The 26,164-nt window shown below is 40.9% G+C and overlaps 1 protein-coding gene across 6 annotated transcripts in view; it reads left to right on the top strand.

Moving 5' to 3' along the window:
• CHD7 (chromodomain helicase DNA binding protein 7) overlaps positions 1-26,164 on the top strand; it is a 185,565-nt gene that overhangs the window by 146,670 nt on the left and 12,731 nt on the right. For all 6 annotated transcript variants that reach the window (XM_073331067.1, XM_073331068.1, XM_073331064.1 and 3 more), the window contains 13 exons: positions 6,721-6,897; positions 9,011-9,154; positions 11,845-12,100; positions 16,753-16,963; positions 17,629-17,824; positions 18,057-18,224; positions 18,536-18,715; positions 19,065-19,175; positions 19,257-19,462; positions 20,137-20,336; positions 20,907-21,066; positions 24,885-24,974; positions 25,450-25,553. In XM_073331067.1, the coding sequence (XP_073187168.1) occupies positions 6,721-6,897; positions 9,011-9,154; positions 11,845-12,100; positions 16,753-16,963; positions 17,629-17,824; positions 18,057-18,224; positions 18,536-18,715; positions 19,065-19,175; positions 19,257-19,462; positions 20,137-20,336; positions 20,907-21,066; positions 24,885-24,974; positions 25,450-25,553 (2,203 nt within the window). The remainder of the gene's footprint in view (positions 1-6,720; positions 6,898-9,010; positions 9,155-11,844; positions 12,101-16,752; positions 16,964-17,628; positions 17,825-18,056; positions 18,225-18,535; positions 18,716-19,064; positions 19,176-19,256; positions 19,463-20,136; positions 20,337-20,906; positions 21,067-24,884; positions 24,975-25,449; positions 25,554-26,164) is intronic.

The raw sequence follows: 26,164 nt of genomic DNA, 5'->3' as shown, positions 1-26,164 counted from the left end.
GTCAGAGAAAGTTAAGGGGTGACTTGATCATGGTCTAAAATACCTACATGGGGAACAGAAATTTGATGATAGAGAGCTCTTCAATCTAGTAGATAAAAGTATAACAAGATCCTCTGGCTGGAATCTGAAGCTAGACAAATTCAGAGCAGACACAAGGCACGTATTTTTAACAGTCAAAGGTTGTGAATTTTGTCACTGGAAATCCATTAAATCAAGATTAGATCTTTCTGAAAGGCATGCGCTAGATCAGGGGTCTTAAACTTGCAGCCCGTGGGCCATCTGTGGCCTGCAAACCTTCCCAAAGTTGCCCGCGGAGCTCCAGCAGTTTTGGGGCCAGGTCTCTCCCTTGGTCCCATCTGCCGCCCCTGGGCGCTCGCCCTCCCCCAGGCGATTTACAATGGACTGGGGCCCCAGCATCAGAGCTGAGCAGCATCTGCCTGCTCGCTCCACCTGTCTGCCGGCCCCTCCCTGGGGCGGGGCCGGGCTGTGCCTCCATGTGCTGCCCCCCACCCCAAGTGCCCCTGAGGGCAATGGGAAGCTGCGGGGGTGGTGCCTGGGGGCAGCAGTGCTCGGAGACCTCCCAGCCCACCCCGTCTCGGAGCGCCAGGTAAGCACCGCACCTCCAACCCTCTCCCAGAGCCTGCACCCCCTTCCCACGCCCCCCAGCTTCCAAACTGCCTCCCAGAGCCTCCAACCCCACCCCCTCCTCCTGCACCCCCACACCCCTGCCCCAGCCCAGAGCCTGCACCCAGCACCCAAACTCCCTCCCAGAGCCTGCACCCCAATCCCCTACCCCCAGACCTTCTCCCCCACCAAAACTCCCTACCAGAGCCTTAGGCGGAGTCGGGGGTGGGAGAAGAAGTTTGGGGGGGGCGGGTTCTGGGTGGCGTGAGTGACATTATTGGCCTGCTGGGAGGATTTGAGGACTGGCCTTGGCCCTGGCCCTGGCCCTAAGGTAAATTGAGTTTGAGACCCCTGCTCTAGATCAAACAGAATTAATTCACTATGCAGTGTAGCTATAGCCATGTTGGTCACAGGATATTAGAGAGGCAAGGTGGGTGTGGGTAATATCTTTTATTGGATCAACTTCTGTTAGTCATCTTCTGAAGAATAGCTCTTTGTGGTTCAGAAGCTTCAATTTCTCACCAACAGAAGTTAACTCCTCCACCTTGTCTCTCTAGAATTAATTCAGGGAACTCCTATGGCTGTGCTATGTAGGAGGCCAGACTAGATAATCACAATGGTCCCTTCTGGCCTTGTAATAGATTTCACTCCTATGTGAATTTACTGACTTGATTTTATTGGCTTTCAGAACTCAAACACCTAAAATACTCTGTACTAGTCAAGTATAATCATGGTTCTTTGAGTATGTGTCTGTGGATCCCACTTTAGATGCGCATGTGTGTGAGACTGGATTTTTGTTTTTAATAGCAGTATCCGTTGGTAGCTGTGCATACTCCCTCTGCCACCTAATCCTCCCTTCAGAGGGCATAGATGGCTAGCCCCAACTTTCCCTCAGTTTCCTCTTACTGCCTATGGTAGTAATATAGAACCTGGAGAGTGGCCTTCCCATTTGTTCTTAGTTAAACTTCTTGAAGCTCTTCATAACACCTTCAGAGATCTTCTGATTTTCTGTTATACATTGACTATAAATGACCTTAACCCATCTGGACTGAACAGTTACAGGCAGACACCCCCACCCATCCCCAGTGGAGGGATTTTCAACATGGTGCATTTGCAACCCATGGGCTTGAAACTCTACCTATCCTATGATGGGCATATTCCAAGTCCCACATGCTGTGCATCTGCCTTTCAATCTCGGCAAAACTACATAAATTGCAAGATGCGTGGTTGCAACTTCATCTCCTGGAGCAATCTGTGAAGGTCTCTTCGGATGCTGTGAAGACATAGAAGCCAGTTTCATCCAGCACATCATCTAGCAGGCAAGTGACTCCAAAGACCAGCATGGAGAAGATGGCACCGAAGACAGACCTGCCATTGGCACTTATTCCCCTGACACCACAGGTGCTGATGCTTCTGATGCTCTGATTGCAGAGGCTCCAGGTGGAGCTTAGTGTCCTCCCATAAGGACAGACCACCTAAAACCTCACAGGATAAAGCCACCAAGCCCCACATAATGTTGATGACTGGTGATAAGAAGCAGCCTGTGGCACAGAGGGAGGGCTTTCTCTAGCACTGATCCCAGCTCCTGCAGCACCAGATGTGAGCTGCTAGGAAAGCCAGGACAGTTACTGGTACCGATGTACACCCTGGTTCCAAGAGCAAGGTATACCTCAGCCCCACCCATAGAGTAAGTCTGTTCCTCCTCCCTGTCACCAAGTCTCATATTTTTGCTATCTTCAAGCAAGAAATTTCTCCCCTGAGATTTGTGGTCAGTGTCCCCTGAAAGGCCTTCCCGTTCTCCTAGTCAGATTCAACTGCCCTCATGAAAGGAATGGCACTGATCTATCCGCTACCAAACAAGCCAGCCACACCCCTGATAGGCCCGCTAGGATCTGTCCTCACAGATCTCGAGGAGATGGTCTCTCCACGTCATTTGAGGAACAGCTCACTTTCCTATCTACTTCTCTGTCCACATCACCTGTATTAGATGACCAGGAAGAGCCAGAATCATGTCAACAGCAATGTCCTGTTTTACCACGAAAGGGCCTGTCGTCGTCGTCATCATCATCCGACAAGGCGGTATCCTTGGAACCGATACTGATGCTGGATGATTTCAGGTCATTCCAAGAGCTCCTTATAAGAATTGCTGAGACTCTGGACATAGAATTTGGTCATGTAAGAGAAATCTCACAAGTTGTTTGACATTCTGACTGGACTGGTTGTCAGAATCACCCTCCCCATAAGTGAGGGTCTAAAAGCCTGGGGCATACACCAACCATAATAACTTGACTGCAAAATGGATGCAGAAACAGTACTAGGTTCTTCAGTCTGGGTTTAAGTACTGTTATGCCCACCCCAAGCCAGGCTCCTAGTCATTTCAGGAACAACTGAAATTAAACAAGGCACTACAGGAACAATTGGAATCAAAGGAGTACTGCTAATGACAAGGACCCAAAAAGCCTCTGTTTGGAGAAACATCTTACTCTTGTGCCTTGTCAGATGCCTCAAACTGGTTGGGATGCCCTCCTGGACCACCTGCAGATGAAGGGCATCTGGTGCCAGGGTGATTTGTGCTGCATATGAACATTCTGGAGTTCAGGGCCATCTGGCTGGCTTGCATGGCATTCCTGCAGAGCTCTGCGTTGCAGATCTTTTATGGGTAGCCTATCTGGAATGCACTATATCAGCAATCAAGAATGTGCTTCATCATCCCCTCACTGCCAAGAAGTTGTCAGGCTGTGGACATGGTGTCATCCAAACAGGGTGACCCCATTGGTTCTGCACCTTAAAAGTGTAACTTTACACCCTAATGGCCAAGGTGGAGTCTGCTCTACAGGCAGCTCTGGCCAAGAGAGCACGCATGCAGGAATGAAGCAGGAAAAAAAGTCCCTTCCACCCCCCAGGGCACCTGTTCCAAACCCCCCACAGTGAATGAACACACAAACACACAATGGATATAACACAGGGAAATATTTATTTACAGAGGGATGGGAGGGGAGAAAAACAACAAGGGGAAGTATAGGGGGAGCAGTAAAACAGGGATGCATCCAAACCAATGCCCCACAGGCCCCGTGGTAGCACTGTCTAAAAGGGCAGACACTGAGCAATGTGTCTGCACACACAGTTCAGGAGGAACTGAGCAAAGTTCCAGGCAAGTGCTGAGCCTTGAGTGCTCCTGGTTGTCTTTGATGCCAGTAAACTTTCCTCAACAAATCCCTCCAGTGCCCTCTTCTGCCGCTTTCTGCAAAGCCACACAGAGCGATCACCTCCCCACTTAACTAGCTAGCAGCCTCCCTCCTTATTCCCAGTGCAGAGTTACAAGCCCCAGTACTTACAGCCCCAGGCAGCTCTGGGCAGCAGTGATACTGGGTCCAGCTCCAGCCTGTCCTTCTCAGGCGATTTCTCCCTGGCACAGTGCTTCTCCTGGCTCCTGTCCTGGGGTGTCCCCGATCCGCTGCCCTGTCCTTCCCAGGCTTCAGGTTCTCCACTGCTTCACTTTGTGAGGGCCTGCTTACTGCCGCCCTTCTCTCTCTCTCTCTTGAGCTCCAGAGCCCCACCTCAAGTTTCCTTTCTTTTTCTCACTGCTCCCCCTCCCTCCTTAGGAAAAAGATTTAAAGGGGCCATGCTCTTTAAATCCCAAGAGGTTACACAGGTACCAGCAATGACATGGTAAATTTCTTAAGCAGGCAGATGGTAACCAGCCAAGCGTGGCTGCTGCAGAAATCTATCACAGAGCTGATATTTTGCCATTGGAGGACTCCCATAATTGATCTTGTCACCATGGAGGACAATGCAAAATGCCTGAACTTCTGCCCAGAGAAGACATGAACCTGGGCTTCTAATGAGACATCTTTCTGCTACAGTGGACTACTGGTCTCAAACATGCCTTTTCCCTGGTTCCCTTGATACCTGTGATGATATCCAAAGTCAGACAGGACAAGGTCATGCTGACCTTGATAGCTCTATTGAACAAAGCAGTTTTGATGGTCAGATCTCTTGCACATATCCATTCAGACCTCCCATCCTCTTCTTGATCTTCCCGGATATGGTATCCTAGACCTGCAGTTGTGGCACTTGATGGCCTAGATGTTGGCTGATTGTGCACCACTGAGAGACTGTTCTCAACAGGTTCAAAAACTCCCCATACAGAGCAGGAAGCATTCTGCTTGGAAAACCTACTTCTCCAAATGGAAACGGTTGGACAGCCCAATATAACATGGTCCCAGTTGAGGCTCTGATACCACAGATCTTCAACTATATTTTGAACCAGAAACAAACTGGATTTTCATTTAGTTCTCCCAAAGTCCATCTTGCAGCAGTATCATCATGTCCTGCTTCCATTCAGTCGTACTCAGGCTTCTCACATGTGACAGAATCAAAATTCTTTTAAGGACCCTCCTGCATACTTAAGTACCTATTGAAGACCTGATTTCTACATGGGATTGCAATATCCTCTCCTTTCAAGCTGCTTTCCAATTTTTGGATAGAACACTTTACCTTTAACATGGTCTTTCTAGTGGCCATCAGGTCAGCATGGCAGGTCAGTGAGCTCCCAAGTTCTCATGGCCAGATCTCCCTACACATCTTTTCACAGAAGCAAGTCAGTGCTGAGACTTCATTCTACATTCATCCCAAATGTGATCTCAGTCTCAAAGTTTCACCTGAATCAGTCATTTTGCAGACCAGCCTTCTTTTCAAAACCAGACTTGATACCATAAGAGAAGAATATGTAGTTCTGCTGTCCTGAAAGTGGCATCAAACCTAGCCACCACATCAAGGGCATAATGTTTGACAAAAGTCAGCGGGTTTACATACATCACGTTCTGGCATGTTCTTGAAGCAGGCAGAAGATACAACATCTGCACTGATGTTTGGTGGGAGTGACTCAGCAGCTAACCAACAGGAGGAGATACAATATGTGATACATGTTGAAATTCTCTGTGATGAGATTGAGTGGCTTTTTAATGAGCCAGATATAGCCACAAAAAGAGATTAGGAGACAGTTAAAAGGGTTTGGTCCAGTCAGGTAATAGAGAGAGGCTATGGAAATATTGAAGGAATGTAGGTTTGACTCCTTGGCAGGCATTTTTCATTTCCACAGTTCAGAAGGGACACTGCTTGCTAGTTACCCACATTGGGATCCATACTGACACTCAAAGAAGAAAGAACAGTTACTTACCCTACAATAACTGGTTTCAGAATGTGGGAGGAGGGAAAAGTTGGGCAAATGACAACAGTGTCAAATGTTGTCAATTTGTAGCCACTGACTTTGGAACTAAAACATGTGGGAAGCTAGTTTACATTTTTTATTGTCTGAAGAAGATTGGGAAGAAATATATCAGAATTACATCCAGTCCATTATCTTAGAATAAAATATTTAATAGGTTTTATTGGACACTGGTACTGAAAAATGCAGGATTAACTAACCATAGTAAATGATGGAGATGCTCCCAATAATCAGCGAAACTGTCCCGGAGAACTTTTACCTCAAATTACGGAAATACTGGGGAAGTATATGCAAAGGTCTTTCCACAGTTGTGAATCTGTTCCTCTCCAAAACTCCACTTATTAGAATTAGATAAATTATATATGTAGTGAACACCAAGACATGAGTACTGACATGTCAATTAACAAAATATGTAATACTCAGAAAAATGGAACTCACACCTCCAGTTTATTCAGAATGCTTGAAAGAACTGTCAAATACAGCTTTGACGGAGAAGATAAATTTCTCAGTAAAATAAGGGAAAAAATTACACCAACACTTGGTGTTGCATTGATATGTTAATATTTTTGTGGTGTAACATGATAATGTGTCACTGCAAAAATTGTATCTTTGTGTCTAGTATGCACTGAGAAAGCACCGGTCCTTTCTTGTGCAAAATAAAAAAAAACACAACAGCAAAAAGCAGCAGACTTATTTGTTTGCATTCCTTTGTTCTGATGTCACTGGTAATGATTGTATTTAAATATTTTGCTCATTGCACTTTTTTTGTATTTTCTTTATATGTAATGTAAAGTTTAAAAAAATTAGTCTTTTAATCTCCTTTATACATTAGTAAGGGTTTCTACTTATAATCATTGCTGTTCTTTCAGGGTCGGGTAATAAAGGGGTCCTATAAGTTTCATGCTATCATCACTACTTTTGAAATGATTTTGACTGACTGCCCTGAGCTGCGTAACATTCCATGGCGTTGTGTAGTAATTGATGAAGCCCACAGGCTGAAGAACAGGAATTGCAAGCTTTTGGAAGGACTGAAGATGATGGACCTGGTAAGTGCTTCTTGAATCTTATGTACTTACAGTAGTCCTGGTTGGTAATTTCTTAAGATGATGATTTGTAAGCCTTTTTCTGTGTTGTTCACTAAATCAAGTCAATTTTGAGAGAGAATTGTATGAGAAACTTTTCTTAAAGACTTTCTAGCTAGCCAGATGGACCTATCTACAAACTTTTAGTTTAAACTAAAAGTGCTGAAGAGCCCACCAATCTCCTCATTATATTAAACCTGAAAGCTGGTCTTTTCCCTTAAAAAAAGGAAGACAAAGAGAAATCCTTTTTATCCTACCTTTCCTCCCATATCATACCATTTTTAAACTCCCTTTTTGTCATCCTTTATCCCCATACCTTTCCCTGCCTCCCATCTTTAAAAATTGGCCACTTATCTATTTTAAATGCGTACTTAGTGAAAACGTGGTGAAGTAAAATGAACTCTGGTGTAGGAGATAGGAACTGCTTGGTTCCAATTCTACCTCTGCCAGAGATTGAGCGAGTTCCTTAAAACTGACTTTCATGGGGAGGTAGTTAAAAGGTGCCTCATTTTCTTTATTGTATACCAAAAAAAGAGTTGAAAGATGCTTTGAAAAGTTGTTGTTTTTTTATTATTATTATTTTGCCTTAAGATGTGATATTTTTGATATTTTTGTCTTGTGCTTTTGCTGGAAGATTCCTTGCAACATCAAAGGAATGAAATAAAGTGGTCAACAGACCTACAGTAGGTTCTCCAACAAAAGTAAGGAAGTCAAACCCTGATACTGCAGATGTGGTTTTTTGTTTTTGTTTTAAGAAGCAAAAAATTAAGCTTTTTTTTTTTAAAGTTGCCGTTAGCCTTTGTCTATCTGTAAAATAATATTTACCTTTCTCACAGGGGTCTTAAGGGTTAATTAATGAAGGTTTGTAAAGTTCTCTGTAAAGGCATTTATTATGATGTCTGAGAGGAAGATGGACGTATAGTTAAGGTGGTATACTGGGACTCGAGATCTGCTTTTGATTCCTGTTTTACTAGACACTTACGATGTAAGGTTGAGCAAGTCACTTAACCTTTGTGCTTCCTTTCCTAATGTGTAATATGCAGATAATGATACTTCATTTCTCCCACTCTCTGTCTTGTCTATTTACATTGTAAAATCTTTGGGGCGGGGACTCTGCATTTGTTTAGTGCCTAGCATGATGTAGTCCCAGTCTTGGATCAGCTTCTAGGAGCTACTCTGATATAAGTAAATAGCATTATTCTTTGTTTTTCAGCTGCCAATCCACAAAAACTAAACAACTTATTTAAAAATTTGTTTGCCTTTTTTATATTACTTAAGCAATATAAAACTTTACATTTTGCTCCCCTGCCATACTGCAACAATTGTCCTTCCCCATTGACTATGGGGCCAAATCTTAATTTCTCCTACACTCTCTGCCTTATGCCTCAGCAGCTCACTTGCCACATCTGTTTCCTTCATCCTCATCTGCACCTTGATAATTCTACTTCCTAACTCAAGAAAAAAAAGGGTCTGCTTTGAACAAACATAGGGCACTGTGTACAAATAAATGTTTACTCAGCTGGTTTTGAGATGCTTGAAAAGCTAGGACAGATAGGTAACTGCCCTTTTCTAATGCTACCTGAGTAGTGTAGAATTTTTACTATTAAAGTGGGGAGTATAGTCACGCTACAGGACTGGTTTGTGGCAGTAACTGGCTTCTGTTCCTGGAGAAGAGGTAGCTAGTTCTAGCTATATTGTTAATGTACTGTAGTATGCTGAAGGATTTCCATTGTCTTAGTGATGAGAGACAGTGAGGAAAGCGGAGTTGTTAGAGCCTGTAGTATATACGTAGTCTAAAAGTCCATAATATTTGTGGAGGGGATGGGGTCATGCAGCGTAGATAAGCGAGAAAGGACACCGGCTGGTTGGCTAAAGGACCTATCTTTGGCAAGAAACTTAGTGGAGTGCCTGGACTGATTTGGAGTTAATGCCCTAGAGTGCCCTTGGAGGAAGGCCAGAGTGTTTGGTGTCTCAAAAGATTTACGAAGAGCCAGAAGAGTTGAATGATAAGGACAAAAACATAATGAGAAAACGTCTGCATAGATGGTTTCTAGTCAACTGCTTCTTTTTCTTGCAGGAACACAAGGTGTTGCTCACTGGTACCCCATTACAGAACACTGTAGAAGAGCTGTTCAGCTTGCTTCATTTCTTGGAGCCAGGTCGCTTCCCGTCAGAAACCACATTCATGCAAGAGTTTGGTGATCTGAAAACTGAAGAACAGGTAATTTTACTCATGCACTTTTTCTTTCCCTGTTTAAAGAGACTGTTTTAATCCTGTTACAGTAATTTTAATTACCTAATGATTATTATTTATTATTACAAACAACACCGTAGATCTTCAGAAAGGGAAGAGTAAAGGAGAAAAATATTTTTCTAGTTTATTTACTTTGTGCATTAGACAGTATACTTTTTGTAATAAATTTACCTGTTTCCTCTGTTCAGTCAGTCCCAAAAATGGCTGGGGGATCTGGGGACAGGTGTAGTAGCAGGAACAGCTTTCACTCTTTTGTTTTTTTTAGACTGACTAGATTTTCAGTTGACATTGTCCCTTTAACATGGCAACAGAATAAGGGGCTGCTCCTTTTTCCCTTGAAACAAATGGAAATATTGCTGTTAATTTCAGTGGGAGCAGGATTAGATCTGATCCCAGATTAGTAAATGACATAACCCAATATAGACATTATTGTGCTTGTTATCTTTATTCAGAAATAGACTATTCCAGTGCTCCCCATTTAAAGAAATGGAAATATTTCTAAAAATGCATGCAGCATAATATAACAGGTGCTAAATTAAAGTCATTGATAAATATCAAGATAAACTAATTTATTATTACATACAAAAACTACATTAAAAGGAGGTTAGGGTTGCAAAGTTGAGCACTCAAAAGTTAGGAAGTGCTAGGATAAAGATTATCCATGCAACTTTAATTTATCTGCCTTCTGTTTTATAATACAGTCTTTAATTACATGCTGACCTACTACTTTTTCAGCAGGATCCTGTCTTGGTTCAGCTTCAGTCACCTTAATTCTGGTGGTATTAACTTCTGTTTGCTTGACATGTGTCCGTAATTTTCTTTTAAGACTGTTTTTTTGTATTTAATTGTTTACATTTTTAATAAAGCAAATTGAAAAAAACAGCAGTTACATCATGTGGATCATAATGACCCTCTACATATGACATCAATAGAGTTGGAACCTTTTGATTCACAGCACAGTCCCGTAACACTTGAACTAACAAAGTTGCAGACAGAAATATCCCCTGGATGGACTAGCCACAAGACAGAGATGAGGCACATCACTCTGACAGTGGATTTCATAGTTGTTTGCTGGACCTCAGAGGAGTATTGGGATATTGGAATCATAGAATTGTGGGAATGGAAGTGACCTCGAGAGGTCATCTAGTCCAGTCCCCTGCATTCATGGCAGGACTAAGTATTATCTAGACCATCCTTGACATATGTTTGTCTAACCTGCTCTTAAAAATCTCCAGTGGTGGAGATTCCAAAAACTCCCTATCCAATTTATTCCAGTGCTTAACTAATCTGACAGGAAGTTTTTCCTAATGTCCAACCTAAACTGCCTTGGCTGCAATTTAAGCCTATTGCTTCTTGTCCTATCCTCAGAGGGTAAGAAAAACAAAAGGTTGTTCCAAGGAGGAGGGTGAAAAATTATGTACTTGAAACTGTCACCTCTCACTAGTCTCTTCTACAGAATCCTGGGTTCCATTTCAGATTCTGGAAGGTAGGGTGCTCTAGTGATTTACGTTCTTCCTCCCCTGCCCCTTTGTTTACTATTTCTCTCTAATCCTCAGCCCTCCGCATTAGTCTACCCCCCTGCTTTCCACACTGCCTGATCAACAGCAGGGGGAGCATTGAGAGCACAGGAGAAACAGTCTTACTGCTCTCAGTTCTGGTGCCCAGCACCACAGTGGCCACTGGTAGATGAGGAACAATTGTAGGGTAATTCTTGCTCAGGCCTGCCACCAAGGGTGACTGTGTGCTGGGGGCGGGCAATGCAGATAGAATCTTTAGAGAATTTAGCTGCCAGCCTCGCACAAACCTCTGAATATGTAGTAACCGGGATTTTCAGAACCTTTATAGTTTGGTCAAATTTTGGTAGGTTTTCACTGAGACAGCAAAAGCATCTCTCCGGGGCTACTCTACTAAATTACAAATACCTGCTCCAAAGCATGCAGGTGCAAGTCATCTTAAATAAAGAGACACATTTTTCCCTTAACTACTTCTCACAAAAGGCATTTCCTTGGAACTTTATATAATAAATTAATATTATGCCTCTGGCAGAAATCAGCATGGAAAATTTCAGCCTAAACAGTTAGTTTTATAAACAACTGAAAACAGAGTCTTAAAATGAAAAGTGTTAGGCAACCTGTAATAGGCATTACTGCCAGCTCTATCTAAAACAAAACAAAAATCCTGAAGTGTTGTACATATCAGTTTGTCTTAGGCACACTCTTTTACTTCACTCAGTTGCCATGATTGGTGTGAAATGATGATTCTTGCCTTGGGAAATTTTTATTCAAATGAGATATATTTGATAGCATCAAATACATGAGGAAAAGTTTACCGGCCAGAAATAATACAGTAACATCACATTTTTTTAACTGTAGTCTTTTGTATCCCTAGAGTAACCAAAGCAAAATTCAGTCAGTGGGTTTTATGAAAATCTTCCTTTTTTTTTTAAACCCTTCTGTATCTGAGTTGTGGTAGAAAATGGAGAGAAGGAAATTTTAGAGGTTCTTGGAGTTCTACGATTAGGGTGATGCATATGGTGCAGATAACCAGAGCATCTCCTTAAAACTGAAGGTGGTATAATATCATTTGAAAATAAAAACTTAGTATTTAGTATTTAAGACTTTTGTTACACAATTATTTACTAAAGCTGTCTCTCATAGGTGCAAAAGCTCCAAGCCATTTTGAAGCCGATGATGTTGAGACGCCTTAAAGAGGATGTAGAAAAGAACCTGGCCCCCAAAGAAGAAACCATCATTGAAGTTGAGCTGACAAACATTCAGAAGAAATACTATCGTGCTATTCTTGAAAAGAATTTCACATTTCTCTCCAAGGGCGGTGGTCAAGCTAATGTACCTAATCTTTTAAACACTATGATGGAACTAAGAAAATGCTGCAATCATCCATATCTTATTAATGGTAGGCCTGCATATTGATCCCCTCTTTCTCATAATAGCTATGGGGAGTTCAAGATGATATAACTTGATATAACTGTTCCAGTATGTACACTGAGATAGTAGATTCTCTCCCTTTCCGTCGAAAATCCACATGATAAAATCACTACAGATGGATGGATGTACTACATGTCTTGACAAAAACCTGTAAAATACGAGCATCCTTTTAATTTCCCCCAGCAGAGTGACAACACATTTCACTTTAGAGATCATCATAGGCCCAGGTCCAAGTCTGGGACCACTCCTTAGAAACCCTCTAACGTTTCTTATCCCCTCCACCACCGCACTACCGCTTGAATTCCAACATGACTTTAGTTGGACAATATGTCAAACCACTCAAGTAGAGATTATTGCTTTATATCTCTTCGAAGCTGCATTTGGGTACATCACATCTTCTAGCTCTAGTGAATCTTGATATAGCAGTTAAAATAATCTCTGAATTGAACTTGTTGGGTAAGAAGTGGTGATCAGACATGATATTAAAGCAGATATTTCATGACCTGCTAGAATTAGGAACAAGTTCTGGAAACAATATTTACATTTGTAAGATACCAGACTTTAATTGTCATTGGTCTTTCAGTGTAACACTGCTGTTTTTAGATCCAGACTGAATATAGCAAGTACGCAATGATGGACCAGTATAACTTCATTACTAGCTAGTATAATGTAGCTAATTAAAGTATGCTAATTTACACGTGTTAGGTGATCAAACCCATTATCTGCTTTTTGGGGACAAAGCATTCACATACCTCTGTAAGGTTTCAGAGGAACAGCCGTGTTAGTCTGTATTCGCAAAAAGGTGCCACAAGTACTCCTTTTCTTTTTGCAAATACCTCTGTAAATGTCACTTCCTGCATGCTGTGTTTTTGCCCACCAGCTTCTCTTCTTTTCTACAATAATCTATCATATGTGTTTGATCTGATGCTGATTGTAAGATCCCTGATTTGAGGGCCTTCTCTCTACAGCTGCATGCATGACCACGGTGCTAAAGAAATTAATTTTAGTTTTGAGTACTGTGAGGCTTCCAGATTGTTGCTTAACTAAATTTTCATGGAATACTTTTTAATAGAGGGAAAAGAAGTAATTATACTGATGTCATTTGATGAATCTAAGATATGATTTAGTATTTTGGAGTATCTTGCATTTTGCCATGCTAGATGACTGTCTTCAAGCTCAGCTGATCCTGGACTAGAGTAGTTTAAAAAAAAAAACTTTGATCCAATAAGTAAACTGAAGGCTTTTTGTTTGAGGGCGGGGTGTGTGTGAGGTGACTCACAGTTTTTGAAAACTTAAGTTTAGCAGTACAGTGCTGTCAGTTTCATGGCACTAAATATTTAAAAAAAACCCTCAGATTTAGCTAGAAAAATCTATCTGTCTAAAAATCTATGGCTATCATAATGAGATGAAGTTTACCAAAATAAGTCCTTTAATTCTAGAGAAGAAATGCTTCTAATTCTTGCCTTCTGTAACTATCTGAGCCTCAGGTTTTATCCTGTTGATCAATAATTAACATCTTTGCACTTATAACAATGACACAAGTTAATTGTAATTCTGTCTCAAGATCTTACAATGGATATACAGCAGCTTTGCATCGCTATTCTGTGGAAAAACTTATAGTTTATAGCGGTTGCAAGATCTCAAGAGTGACTCACCACTGTTGTGCAGGCTATTCTTTTGATATTTTGCAGTGTACACAATTATGCAAATATTGTGACTCCTTAGGTCACCAGGTCATATTTGGTACAGTAGGTATTGACTAGAGTGATGTGTAATATTTAAGGGGAAATTAAGAACACTGTATTTTTAGAGTTCATGAAAGCTTCTGCGAACATGTTCCATTGCATATGAAGGTTTTGGTTTGTGTGTGTGATTTTTTGTTTATTTTTTCGCCCCCCCCAGCCCCCGGGTCAAACCAGGGCATTAACCATCTTGCATTACGTGAGTTGTCCCATGTAAATTTTGAGGCAGCTTTTCACAGTATTTTTAAATTGTGTTTAATAGTGGAAATTTTATTGTTGAAGTCACATGGTATTTCTTATGGTTCCTTAGTTGGGTGAGCATATTCCATGTGGAGTCAGCAGAAACTATTTTGATTCCCCTAATCTCAGGGAATGGCTGCATTTTGTATGTGTTCTGAGACAGACAAAGCAGTGTCTGTTTTTCTAGAATCAAGAGCAATGGGTTTTCCCTAACAACCACGCTCAAGGACTTATAGATCATACCTCTTCCCCAGATCCTGGAGAGCCAGTAGCAGAATGTGACTCTATGCTGATCCTTGCTGCGGTGTTGTGGGGCATGGTGAGAGGGCATTCTCTTGCCCTCACAACATCATGTGCACCTGGAAGTCATTTTTGATTGGCGAGTGTGAGAGCACTGGCCTACCAGATGATCCACAAATCCCCCTTCTCTCACCCACCACCCAAAAATTAACCTGAGGCTGAGTGGGGAGAAAGAAAGTTGGTGTTACTGGCTTACAATCAGCCAAAGATACCAGATACTTCTCCCCAAAAGAAATTACCAAGTAGGGATAATGAAGACCATTGGAGGGTGAGAAAGATTGTTTGAGAGGCAAGGTGGGTGCATTCTTTGACCCAGTTTGTTGGAGAAGGGTTGTGGAAAGGGTAAATTGTGTGTTTGCAGAGGTCTGTTATGGAAGTGGTGTGATCTAAACCAAACTCTGGCTCTTTTGAGGTTCCTCAATCACTAGATTTGTACGTAGGTTTGCTATGGTGTGGCTAGCGTAGTATGTCCTTTTGTATGTAGCTTGGTTACATATTTATATGTAGAGGTTTGCATGATTTTGTGCATTTCATAGTAGTACAACTTGAGTGTGATCAGCGGAAAACTGTGGGTGAGACTAAATAATGTGGCTGAAGTAATACTCTACATAAGCTGGCTGATAGTCTACAGTAGGCTTGGGGCATGAGTTCAGTAAAGTATTTGACTCTCATAGCATATAGGTCAGGATGGCTGCACATTTTACAACACTGAGAAGGGATTCTAGATGGAGACCAGGCTGGAGGATATGTCTAATTCTACTGTTCTTGCCTACGTTTATTATACTTTTTAATGAGACGTCATTCTTGTGCAGTATTTAGGCCATAAGGATCAATGATTAGTTAGTCTGGTGGGCAATAGTCCAGCTATGTGCTTCAGCTGAAGATGCTTATGTTTGTGAGAAATTTTGCATACACTTTCTCATGTGAACTCTGTTAGGTCAATCCTAGTTGTCCAGGTTGTTTGCTGAGCAATGCAGATCTCTGTCCAGGTAACCTGGCCTAAATTCTATCATATGTACTCTATCCTTCTTGTTTAATATAGAGCTGTCAGACATACTGGAAATTTAGTCACTTCAGTTCCTGTTTCTTGACTTGGGCTCATATATAGGTGAGAGAGTTCACATTACAACAGACGTGGATGGACTGCTGTGGTTCAGCACACCGACTACATGTATGTGAGTGCCCTAGAATCTAGGAAGGGAACTTAAACAAACAAAACCAAATATAACATGTTTTGTCTCTGTTACCCTCGCTCACGTTGTGCAAGACAAATGTCCAAGATGGTCCATATACAACTCTGAAATATAAAATTTAAAAAACAGCTTTTGCTCAAAATTTCAAAGAGGAAAAATGTCCATTGTCCAGAAGTGTCACAGAAATACTATTTCTCAGGCATGGAATTACCTGAAAGCAAATTGTGAAAAATGCCCTTTGTGAAGCTTCTTGCGCACCTGAAAATAACTATCTGATATGCTTTTAGTGGTCTGTTCTGTGTCCACATAATAAGCCCCCTATTTAAAATGGCATTCTTGTTGGCAGCCTCACAAGAGAGGTCAAAGAGAGAATGGGAATGAAACTTGAAATACCTTTTGTCCCTTGCAGTCTTTCTTAACCATAGCAGTCTGAGATGGAAGAGTGACTAGAAAGTGAGTGAATGAGTGTGTGGCCGGGGTGCAGCGGGGGGGAGCTTCTGCAAACTAAGCAAACACGAAGGAATACATATAGTGAGAGGAAAGCTAAATAGAAGGTAAAACAAAATAATTTCAGAGCTCTTTGCTTTTCCAATTAAATATTTTGTTGTCTGAACTTGGGCTCTGTGAATGCACTGTGGCAGTAGCAGGCCTACAGCTTTTACTCTTTGATGTTTGATTATAAATATTTGTAAAAAGCTAAATATAACTTCTTAATACTGTAATGTCCGAATACTCATCTTTCACACTTACATTTATCTGTTAAATTTCTTTTTTCTGTCCCTTAAATATCTATTTTAAAATGGTTCAATCAGTGTCTGGTCTGCTGCTTTTTTTATACAGTTTCTGGCTTGACAGTTTCTTGTTGAAATTCATGTATTACTCATAGTCAATATTCATTTACTTGGAAGGTGTTTTCTCCTCATCTTTTTCTGTTGAAAGCTAAGATCCCTTTTTTCCGTGTGCGCGTGCATGTGTGTATATATTTAGTTTTAACTAAGCTAATGTATTTGTGTAAATGTTTATGCACATAATACTTAAAACATTCCTGGGGCTTATACACAGGGTATTGAAGGAAAGCTCATGGTTTTTGTTTTTTTTTAATAAAACCTTTACGGTATTCGTGTATTGCTGTCCAATCTTTGCAGGTGCTGAAGAGAAAATTTTGGAAGAGTTTAAAGAAACACACAATGCCGACTCTCCAGATTTTCAGCTCCAGGCAATGATCCAGGCTGCTGGCAAGCTAGTACTGATTGACAAGCTGCTGCCAAAATTGAAGGCTGGTGGCCACAGGGTGCTTATCTTTTCCCAGATGGTGCGCTGCTTGGACATACTGGAAGACTACCTCATTCAAAGACGGTGAGAGCAACGATACAATACAGTTCTAAATAAATTGTATTTTCCTCAGTGGCCAAAGTATTTAACCTGTGAGTGATCTATATGGTAAAAGGATGGAACTCAGACACTTAATGTTACACATTTAGCCAGATCATTAAGGAAAAAAAGCATACCTGTAATTGCAAAGGAGTATGGTATTTCTTAATGGGCAAGTGCAAGTGATCTCTCAGAACCTTAATGGACCACCTTTTAGTTGACTGTTCAGGTAAATTGTCCATCTGAAGTTTAAAGTAAGAATGTCGTCTGCCTCTAGCTAGACAGTCTCTTTTGGGTGAGAGCTGTTTCTGCTGTGGAAGTTGCTCAGAGGAAGAGAATAGAGTATGTTTTTCACTTTTGCACACAGTTGATTCAAGAATACTCGCTCTCTACTTTGCTGAGACAGTGGGCATGGAAATATCTTTTATTGGACCAACTTCCGTTGGTGAGAGAGACAAGCTTTCAAGCTACATAGAGCTCTTTTTCAGGTCTCTACTTTGTTGGAATTCTGCTGACCTGGTAGTCATGCTAAGATTTTTCTTAAAAAAAAAAAATAAATAATAATAATAATAATGTTGGAAGATATGATGAGAAAGCTAGTGATGAGAAAGTGATGGTAAAAGTCTGCTTATAACACAACTTTATTTCAGGTACCCATACGAGCGAATTGATGGTCGAGTAAGAGGCAACCTTCGTCAGGCAGCTATTGACAGGTTTTCCAGGCCTGATTCTGATAGATTTGTTTTCCTGCTGTGTACAAGGGCAGGAGGTTTAGGCATTAATCTTACTGCTGCTGATACCTGCATCATTTTTGATTCAGACTGGAACCCCCAAAATGACCTCCAGGTAATATTGCAAGAGGCAATTCTTGTTAAACATTTTCTTTAGTTTTCTGCAGTGTATTTTTCTACCCAGTTAGGAGAGAGTCTGTTGTTGTCTCTCAAATTTCAAGCTTAATATGTTTTTATATTTAAAAAATTTTAATTTGAGTGCTTAAAAGAAACATACTAAGTTCTAGGCATTGACTTTTAATTTCTGTGTAACTTGTAACTGAATATTTCTTTTTATACTTCTCTAGGCTCAAGCTCGATGTCACCGAATTGGACAGAGCAAATCAGTGAAAATCTACAGGTTGATCACAAGGAATTCTTATGAAAGAGAAATGTTTGACAAAGCTAGTTTAAAGCTTGGCCTTGATAAAGCTGTACTGCAGTCAATGAGTGGAAGAGAAAATGCTACAAATGGGGTGAGAATATGTTCAGATGCAGACTTCCAAAGGCATAAATGTATCCTATTTCTTGCTTACTGTAGCTTTAGTTAAAGGAAATTGGGATTTTTTTGACTGTCAATTAGCTTTAGAATAGATTTACCTTTGTTTTTACTGTTCTTCACAGAAGATAAGTGCAACAAGTGTGAAAGTTTTTTTTATTGATGAACAAAACATTTTAGAAGTTTACAATTTTTAAGGACTAAGTAAAAGGCAAATTGTCTGGCTGTGCTATGAGATGTAAACAATGACATATCCAAGGAGATTGTTTCTCTCCTCCGAAATTATAGGTACAGCAGCTTTCTAAGAAAGAAATAGAAGATCTTCTACGAAAGGGGGCTTATGGTGCTCTTATGGATGAGGAGGATGAAGGGTCCAAATTTTGTGAAGAAGACATTGATCAGATTCTCCTAAGGCGAACACACACAATTACTATTGAGTCTGAAGGGAAAGGCTCAACATTTGCTAAGGTGTGCTTTGAAATTTGAAGAAAAAGTTGATAAAATATTACCAAAATAGATAAAAATAGTAATAAATGTGTTTTATGCATTAATTTAGCTTTTAGATTTACACTGTCCAACTTACTTTGGCTGTTGATTGGACAGTGAGTAAATCTCCATATAAATATATATTGGTGTTTCAGTATGTCCAGTTACTATGTTTTGATATCTCCATAATGTTAAGTTTAAGGAGCACCTCCTTTTGCTTTTATAATATATATATATTTTTTTAAATAGTTGCATTTACAACTGAAAATGGAACATTTTTCCTGGTGATATACAGTAAAGAACTCAATGTGGTGTTTTTCGTATTGTCTAGGCTAGTTTTGTTGCATCTGGTAACAGGACAGACATTTCCTTGGATGACCCCAATTTCTGGCAGAAGTGGGCTAAGAAGGCTGAGTTGGATATTGATGCCTTAAATGGAAGGGTGAGACCTTTTATACAAGTTCATAATTCATTTAAAAGAGGATTTTTCTGAGTTTTCACGTTCTTTTCACTTTTGTTTTAGAACAACCTAGTTATTGATACACCAAGAGTAAGAAAGCAAACCAGGCTGTATAGTGCAGTCAAAGAAGATGAATTAATGGAGTTTTCAGACCTGGAAAGTGATTCTGAAGAAAAGCCCTGTACAAAGCCCCGTAGACTTCAGGACAAATCCCAGGGTTATGCAAGGAGTGAATGTTTTAGAGTGGAGAAGAACCTTTTGGTCTATGGGTAAGTAGAAGGCATCTGAATGGCTATGTGAAAAATACTTGTCTCTTTTTACATCAGTCCGAAGAGAGCTGTGGATAAATATTCTGAAGTGTGGAAGTCTTATAATTTATAGTCAATAACTAAACCATCATCTAGTACTGTACTGAAATCCTGTTTTGCCAGTTGATAAATTGGATGCAGAACTTCTTATCTCATGGTGGATAGCCCAGTTTGAATTCTTGTGTCTTCACAGGCAGGCAGCTATACGTGGCTACCATCATGGTGGGCTTCATAGTCACTTTGTATGTCTCTTTTTCTAGAAATATTGCATGTGATTACTATGATTGATGTATTTCAGGATCAAACTAAAATTGACTCCAAATCATTCTGGGGTTCAAATCCCTATTCATACCTTATTGGAAACATCATTGTTAGACATATGTACTTTATTATCAGTATAATTTAATTTCGGCTTTTACGAGCAGTGAACTTATTGCCTGCTCTGTAAAATAAGCATTCTTAACTTTCCAGTGCTGGAAGTTGGATTTCCTGACATGATGTGCAAATGCAAAATACATTAATGCATATACAACCCATACAACACTTAACCCACCTGGCACCCAGAGGTTAAAATGAAAATCTCAAATGGAAATTCCAGTGCCAGAACTGTGTTCTTGAGCATATTTTTCTCGTAGTTGGGGTCGGTGGACAGACATCCTCTCACATGGGCGCTATAAACGTCCGCTAATGGAACAAGATGTGGAAACCATCTGCCGGACAATCCTGGTATATTGTCTTAATCACTACAAAGGAGATGAAAATATCAAAAGTTTCATCTGGGATCTGATCACTCCAACTGCAGATGGACAAACACGAGCCTTGGTTAACCACTCTGGTATGTCTACCACCATACCAGTGATAGTGCTATTGTAGGTGGGGGAACCCTCCTGCAGTTGTACTACATACTACTTTTAAACTGTAGCTCACACTACACCTTATGTGCGGGGGAGGGGGGGAGTGGCAGTGGTTCAGTGGGTAGTACTCTTCCTCTGAGTCGGAAATGAACAAATACTCCAGCGTGGTGCTAGAGGGCATTGGGCTGCAGGAGGTGCTGTCTGTCAAATGAGACATGAACCATAGATCCTGACCACCTGTGGTCATTCGTTCCAATGGCAATTTTCACAAAAGCAGGGAATTTAACCCCATTATCCTGGCCAGATTTCACTTTGAGTAATTGCACTCTTCATAGCTAAATTCTTACCGTAGTTTCAACTGACTTTGGTATTCAAAATCTAATGTACTAAATTCTTGTGTTGCTATTCATTGCTAGTTGTCATGTTTCACGTCAGGGGGGCCTGTGGTGGTGGTTAGTTTTTATATCAGTTTGTCAGTAATACACTTTGGGATTCTTGGGATCAAACTACTGCAATTCAGACTGTGAGAAGTGTTGCGGGATGTTTTGTAGGCCTATCTGCACCAGTGCCCAGGGGAAGGAAAGGCAAAAAAGTGAAAGCCCAGAGTTCACAGCCAGTGCTGCAAGATGCTGATTGGCTGGCAAGCTGTAATCCAGATGTCTTGTTTCAAGAGGACAGCTATAAGAAACACCTCAAACATCACTGTAATAAGTAAGTGTGTTTAATTTATAGTGAACTTATAGTTCTTAATATGTGCGAGAACATTCATTTGGGTATCTTTAATATAACCACAGGACCACATAGTGGGGCTGTAAACTGTTGTATGTTGCTGTTAACTTTTGATGAAGCATCACATCAGTTCAGATCAGGCCTGGGTGACTGGATATAATCTTTTAGGTGGATGATTGGCTCTAACAAGGACATTTCAGGAAGAAAGTTTGTTTTGTTCACTAAGCGAAAGAGATTCTTCATTATTCCCAACATGGCAAAAGGAGGAGTGGATCCTGGCTTTAAGACAGCCTCTCCAACAATGTCTGGAATCTCAAGGCTATCCAAAACTGTCCTGATGCTAATAGTTCTCCACAATTTTTTTCTTTCTCCTCCCCGTCTCCCAGACTCATAATCACATCACCTTTTCTTTGAATCCCTTTATGTGGGTTCTTGGCCCTTACCACACCAAACTCCTAGTCCCCAGTTTTACATCTCACCCTCCTCTCATTTTCTCCTACTCTCCCTCTTGCATCTTCTGTTGTACCCAAACATCTCTTCTCCGTAGTACCCAAATATCTGTTCCTTTTGGCCCCTTCTCAGTTTTGCTGCTCTCTTTGCTTGGAACAAAGTTCAACTTCTTGCCTCCCAGGCCTCCGCTTCCCTGTTAATCCTTCTTTAAAATTCAGCCCTCTGGTAGTTGTTCCAATCTTACTTTTCCCATCAAAATCACAACGTCCCATTCCTTCCTGAATCATTCTTCCAAGTCTAGTCTTTCCAAATCTGCAGGGGCAGAGGCTGTCCTATTGGGGTTTTTTTGTTTTTTTAAAATCTCTGTATATTTTGGTACTATGTAAATGTATAAGAGGAAGGGACCACCTGAATTCTTTTTGCTTTGCTTTTGTAGCATCTTAGACTACATCTACACTTACGGCATCATGCAGAGTACAGATACTACATGCAGCTACACGCCAGAGTGAAAGGCAGGCTGCATCCAGACTTGTCACTGCAGAGTGTAGCTACGTGCTGCAGCGAAAGGCTTCTTTCCCTGCTGCCAGAGCCTTTTGGGCTGTAAGTGTAGCTGTAGCTTTAATAGTTGGGTATTTTGTCACTATTCTTTTTTATCGTATGCTGGTTCTCGTCCACATCTCAGCTATACCTGTTCTGTCCCAGACTTACAACAGGGTTCCCAAACTTTGATCAAAGACCTTGGACCTAATTCTCCTCACCTAAATAAATCTTCTTGTTTTTGTACTGTTACTTTAGCACGTGGATATCCATGAATGTTATATACCCGCATTGAAGTTCCACTCAGAGCTTTGTATGACATATGTTGCATGTTGTCTTACTACTGTCATGCTATTTAAAAGAAATAATCAGTACTGAAAAGAGATTCTTTGGGCATGTCCTTGGAAGATATTCCTTGGACATGCCCAAAGAATATCTTTTCAGTACTGATTATTTCTTTTAAATAGCATGACAGTAGTTTCTTGGACATATTAGGTGTGGAGTGGAGGAGAAGGGGAAAGGCACTTAAGTTAGTTATCAGTTATTCTCAAGATGTTTGCCATGCTAAGATGCCGTTTCTACCTACTGATGAAAATGAATAACAGTATGCAAGTCTGTGGCCTCTGATTCTTCTAAACTGTCACTCAAATCCACTTCGTACCTTCATTTGCCCTTCAAATAACTATTTAATTCCTGGTTTCAGAGTAGCAGCCATGTTAGTCTGTATTCACAAAAAGAAAAGGAGTACTTGGGGCACCTTAGAGACTAACCAATTTATTTGAGCATAAGCTTTCGTGAGCTACAGCTCACTTCATCGGATGCATGTAGCTCACGAAAGCTTATGCTCAAATAAATTTGTTAGTCTCTAAGGTCCCACAAGTGCTCCTTTTCTTTTTAATTCCTGCATCACAACCGTCCATTTCAGCCCCCAAATAGATGTCCTGGCCCCTTTCTACATCAATCTAGACATCAGAATCCTAGGCTTCAGTAAATTGGTATCATAACACAATTAATAATATCAGGAAAGCTGATGGCAGCACTGGAACTAGGGGAGCTGCCGCGCCCCCCCCGGGTTTGAAGTCATATCCAGAGCTTACAGCACCCCAACTAAATACATTGTTCCAACTCCAGAATGGCAGGTCATTATGCAGGATAATTTTCAGTCCCAGTCTTATCCCTTCCCAGATTTGCAGGGGCTGTAGAGGCAACATGTTTAGCTCTGGGTGAAGTGGAGGAAGCTTGTTGCTGACTTGAATGACAAGGATGCCGGGGTGGGAAGCAACCAGAACGGGCTCTATAAGGATCAACATTCTGTCTTTCTCTGTGACAATTGCATGCTAGTTTGGTGCATAGGACTTTTGAAAGGGGCAGTGGCATTGCCTGATGAAACCCGTGTTTTTCTCTACTGTCCTCCCTCTTTTCCCCTCTTCCCTTCGTACTTGGCTTGATACAACAACAGCTATTACCATTTTGTCAATATTATGGCACTCAAGATGATGCAATGCCTATGCAGTCATATGTACCTTTCCATGCATGAGCCTGGGAGTGGTCCTTTACAGTGCAAGGATGATGTGAATGCAAGGGTAAGTGGGTGGGAACAGTCTGACACCTGTGTACAATTTTTTAAGTTTTTGACACAAGACTCCAACTACAAAATTCCAACTACAACGTACCCCTTGCTACTGTCACAGGACTTCTTTAAATCACATACCCAAAACTGGGTGTTTGCTGCTGCTCCTAATTGCTGGTGAGGTGCTCTCAAAATTGGTGGTGGTTTGAAGTTTTCACATGCAACCTGGTAATCAGATTTCTGCCTCTCTGATCACCCTCACTACTCCAGGAGCAGCAGCAGTTCAACAGTTGGTGTGATGACTAGATTCAGCTTGAGAGGGTGGGCTGAGCAATCCATTGTAGTCAGCATTGATGTTACTTCATTAATTGGGCAGCAGGGGGTGTCTTTATTGGGTAAATGTAGTTGAGCACATTTTCCAGGTAGATTTTTGCTGTAAGGAATGCTTTCCTAGCCATCTTGAAAATCCAGTCCCTGCCATTTCCAGTTGTCTAAACTTTGACTGTGAATACTTGATAATGGTTCAAAAATTATCTGTAGCATTTCAGAGATGAGACAGAGGAAACCTGAATAACTAAAGTTCCATGTTCTACAAGCAGTTATGTAGATGCACAGGTAAAATAAAATAGCAGTCTGAATACGAAAGTGTAAAAATAGCTAATATCTCCTAAGGGAAATGGGTGGGATTTTGGTTTTTTCATTCTCTGAAGCAAAAAGTTGTATAATCTGAAAAACCTGACATTCCATATTGAGGGTTTATGGTAAGGTAGTAAAACCAGATTTTATATCTCGTTTATTCCTACAACTTCTGATGTGCTTCCAAAAATGGTATTAAGGCAGCAGCTGAGGAAATTTTATGAGATAATGAAGCAGAACAGTTACTGAAAGCCATCTGCTCAGTTGTTTACAAACTTGCTTCAATACTTCAGAGGCAGTGGTAGAGTACGTGTTTAAACTTCACAAGCTGCACTAGGTAGAACTAAATGAAATGCGCCTGGACTGGGTTGAGCTCGATCCCTCTCTGTGCAGTGTAAGCGGTTGCCAGGCAGGCCTGTTGGAAGCCAGCAGAAAGCACCACACAGAGGTGATTATGTGCCACCATCTGTCACGCTTCAAGCCTACCATACAGCATGGCTAATCAGCCTTGGCAGGATGATGGATGAACAGCAGCAGCTGCCAAAAGCCACTGTTGGCAAACAGTCCTGAAGTTAAGAACTTTTTTCCCCTCTGCCTTCCTCTCCAGGGTCCTGCTGCGTGTCCGCATGCTGTACTATCTAAGACAAGAAGTTATAGGGGACCAAGCAGACAAGATCTTAGAGGGTGCTGACTCAAGGTTAGTGCAAGTGCAGGCTTATTCTTTGCTTTGTAACACGGAATAATATAATCTGAAAATACTGTAATGTGCTATTTAAAGACCTTCATAATCCATCAATTTACACCTCCATTTTCAAGCAACTTGATAAATCATTAAGTACTGGATATTTGGGGGCAAAGGGTGACAAATGGGATTTTGAACTTTCTTTATATTGGAGGATTATTCATTCACTGCTTAAACAATGAATATATTTTTAAAGTTAACATTAAAAAGCTTAAATGAATTACATTTGGACAGTCTTTGAGCATTACACCCCAAAATTCCTACAATTGGACCATTTTTAAAATTATTTTCAGAAATCTTGATTTTAGATTTGTTCCAAGAAATGTATGTTTGCAGAATAGTTTTAAACACGTCACTTCAATGCATATGGGTGTGTGGTGCCTTGTCCTTCAATAGTCATTTTTTTAAAAATGTATACCTGTCTTTACAGTGAAGTAGATGTGTGGATACCTGAACCATTCCATGCTGAGGTTCCTACAGACTGGTGGGATAAAGAAGCAGATAAATCCCTCTTAATTGGAGTATTCAAACATGGTAAGTGATGTCTCACTCTGAGCAAAATGTAGTTGCAAGGCTTTCTGTGTGTAAAACTATTCAGTCATAATATTAACAAGTATAGTTCCAAAGAACTGTTGGCTTCTATCTCCTTTTTTCCCCCTTGTATTAAAAAATCTAATATGAGTTGTAAATATCAGATGCTGTTTTTAAATGTTTGCAGAACATTTGAGAAGAAAACATTACTTTCTTGGCTGTAAATAAAACAAAACCATATTTGTTTTAATAATAGCCGAGCAATACTATAGATCGCCATAAACTTTGCTTCCAGCACTGCTTCACTTGCTAACTCTGCCAGCCAGTGTCAAAGTGGACGGTGGGCTTAACCTCTGCTATTAATCTGTACAAGTGCCTCCTGGGCTTTGTTCCAAGCAATATTTCACAAATGTCAGTGCTGAGAACTCCCGGCTCCCTTGAGTGGGATGCAGCCTTGTTAACTTTGAAAGGCTGGGGATGCAGAGCTGGCATGATATATACAGTGAGCGATTCCTGATTATAATCCCAATTCTCTGGAGGTCGCAGAGGTATTCTCAGCAGCCCAGCCTGACTAAAGGGGAGAATGATGGCTTATAAAACCTTTCATGATTACA

The sequence above is a fragment of the Lepidochelys kempii genome, chromosome 2 (genome assembly GCF_965140285.1).
Source record: "Lepidochelys kempii isolate rLepKem1 chromosome 2, rLepKem1.hap1, whole genome shotgun sequence".
In the NCBI taxonomy this organism is placed as follows: domain Eukaryota; kingdom Metazoa; phylum Chordata; order Testudines; family Cheloniidae; genus Lepidochelys; species Lepidochelys kempii.
The sequence above is the reverse complement of the archived record's forward strand: the minus strand, read 5'-3'. Positions and strand labels throughout refer to the sequence as shown.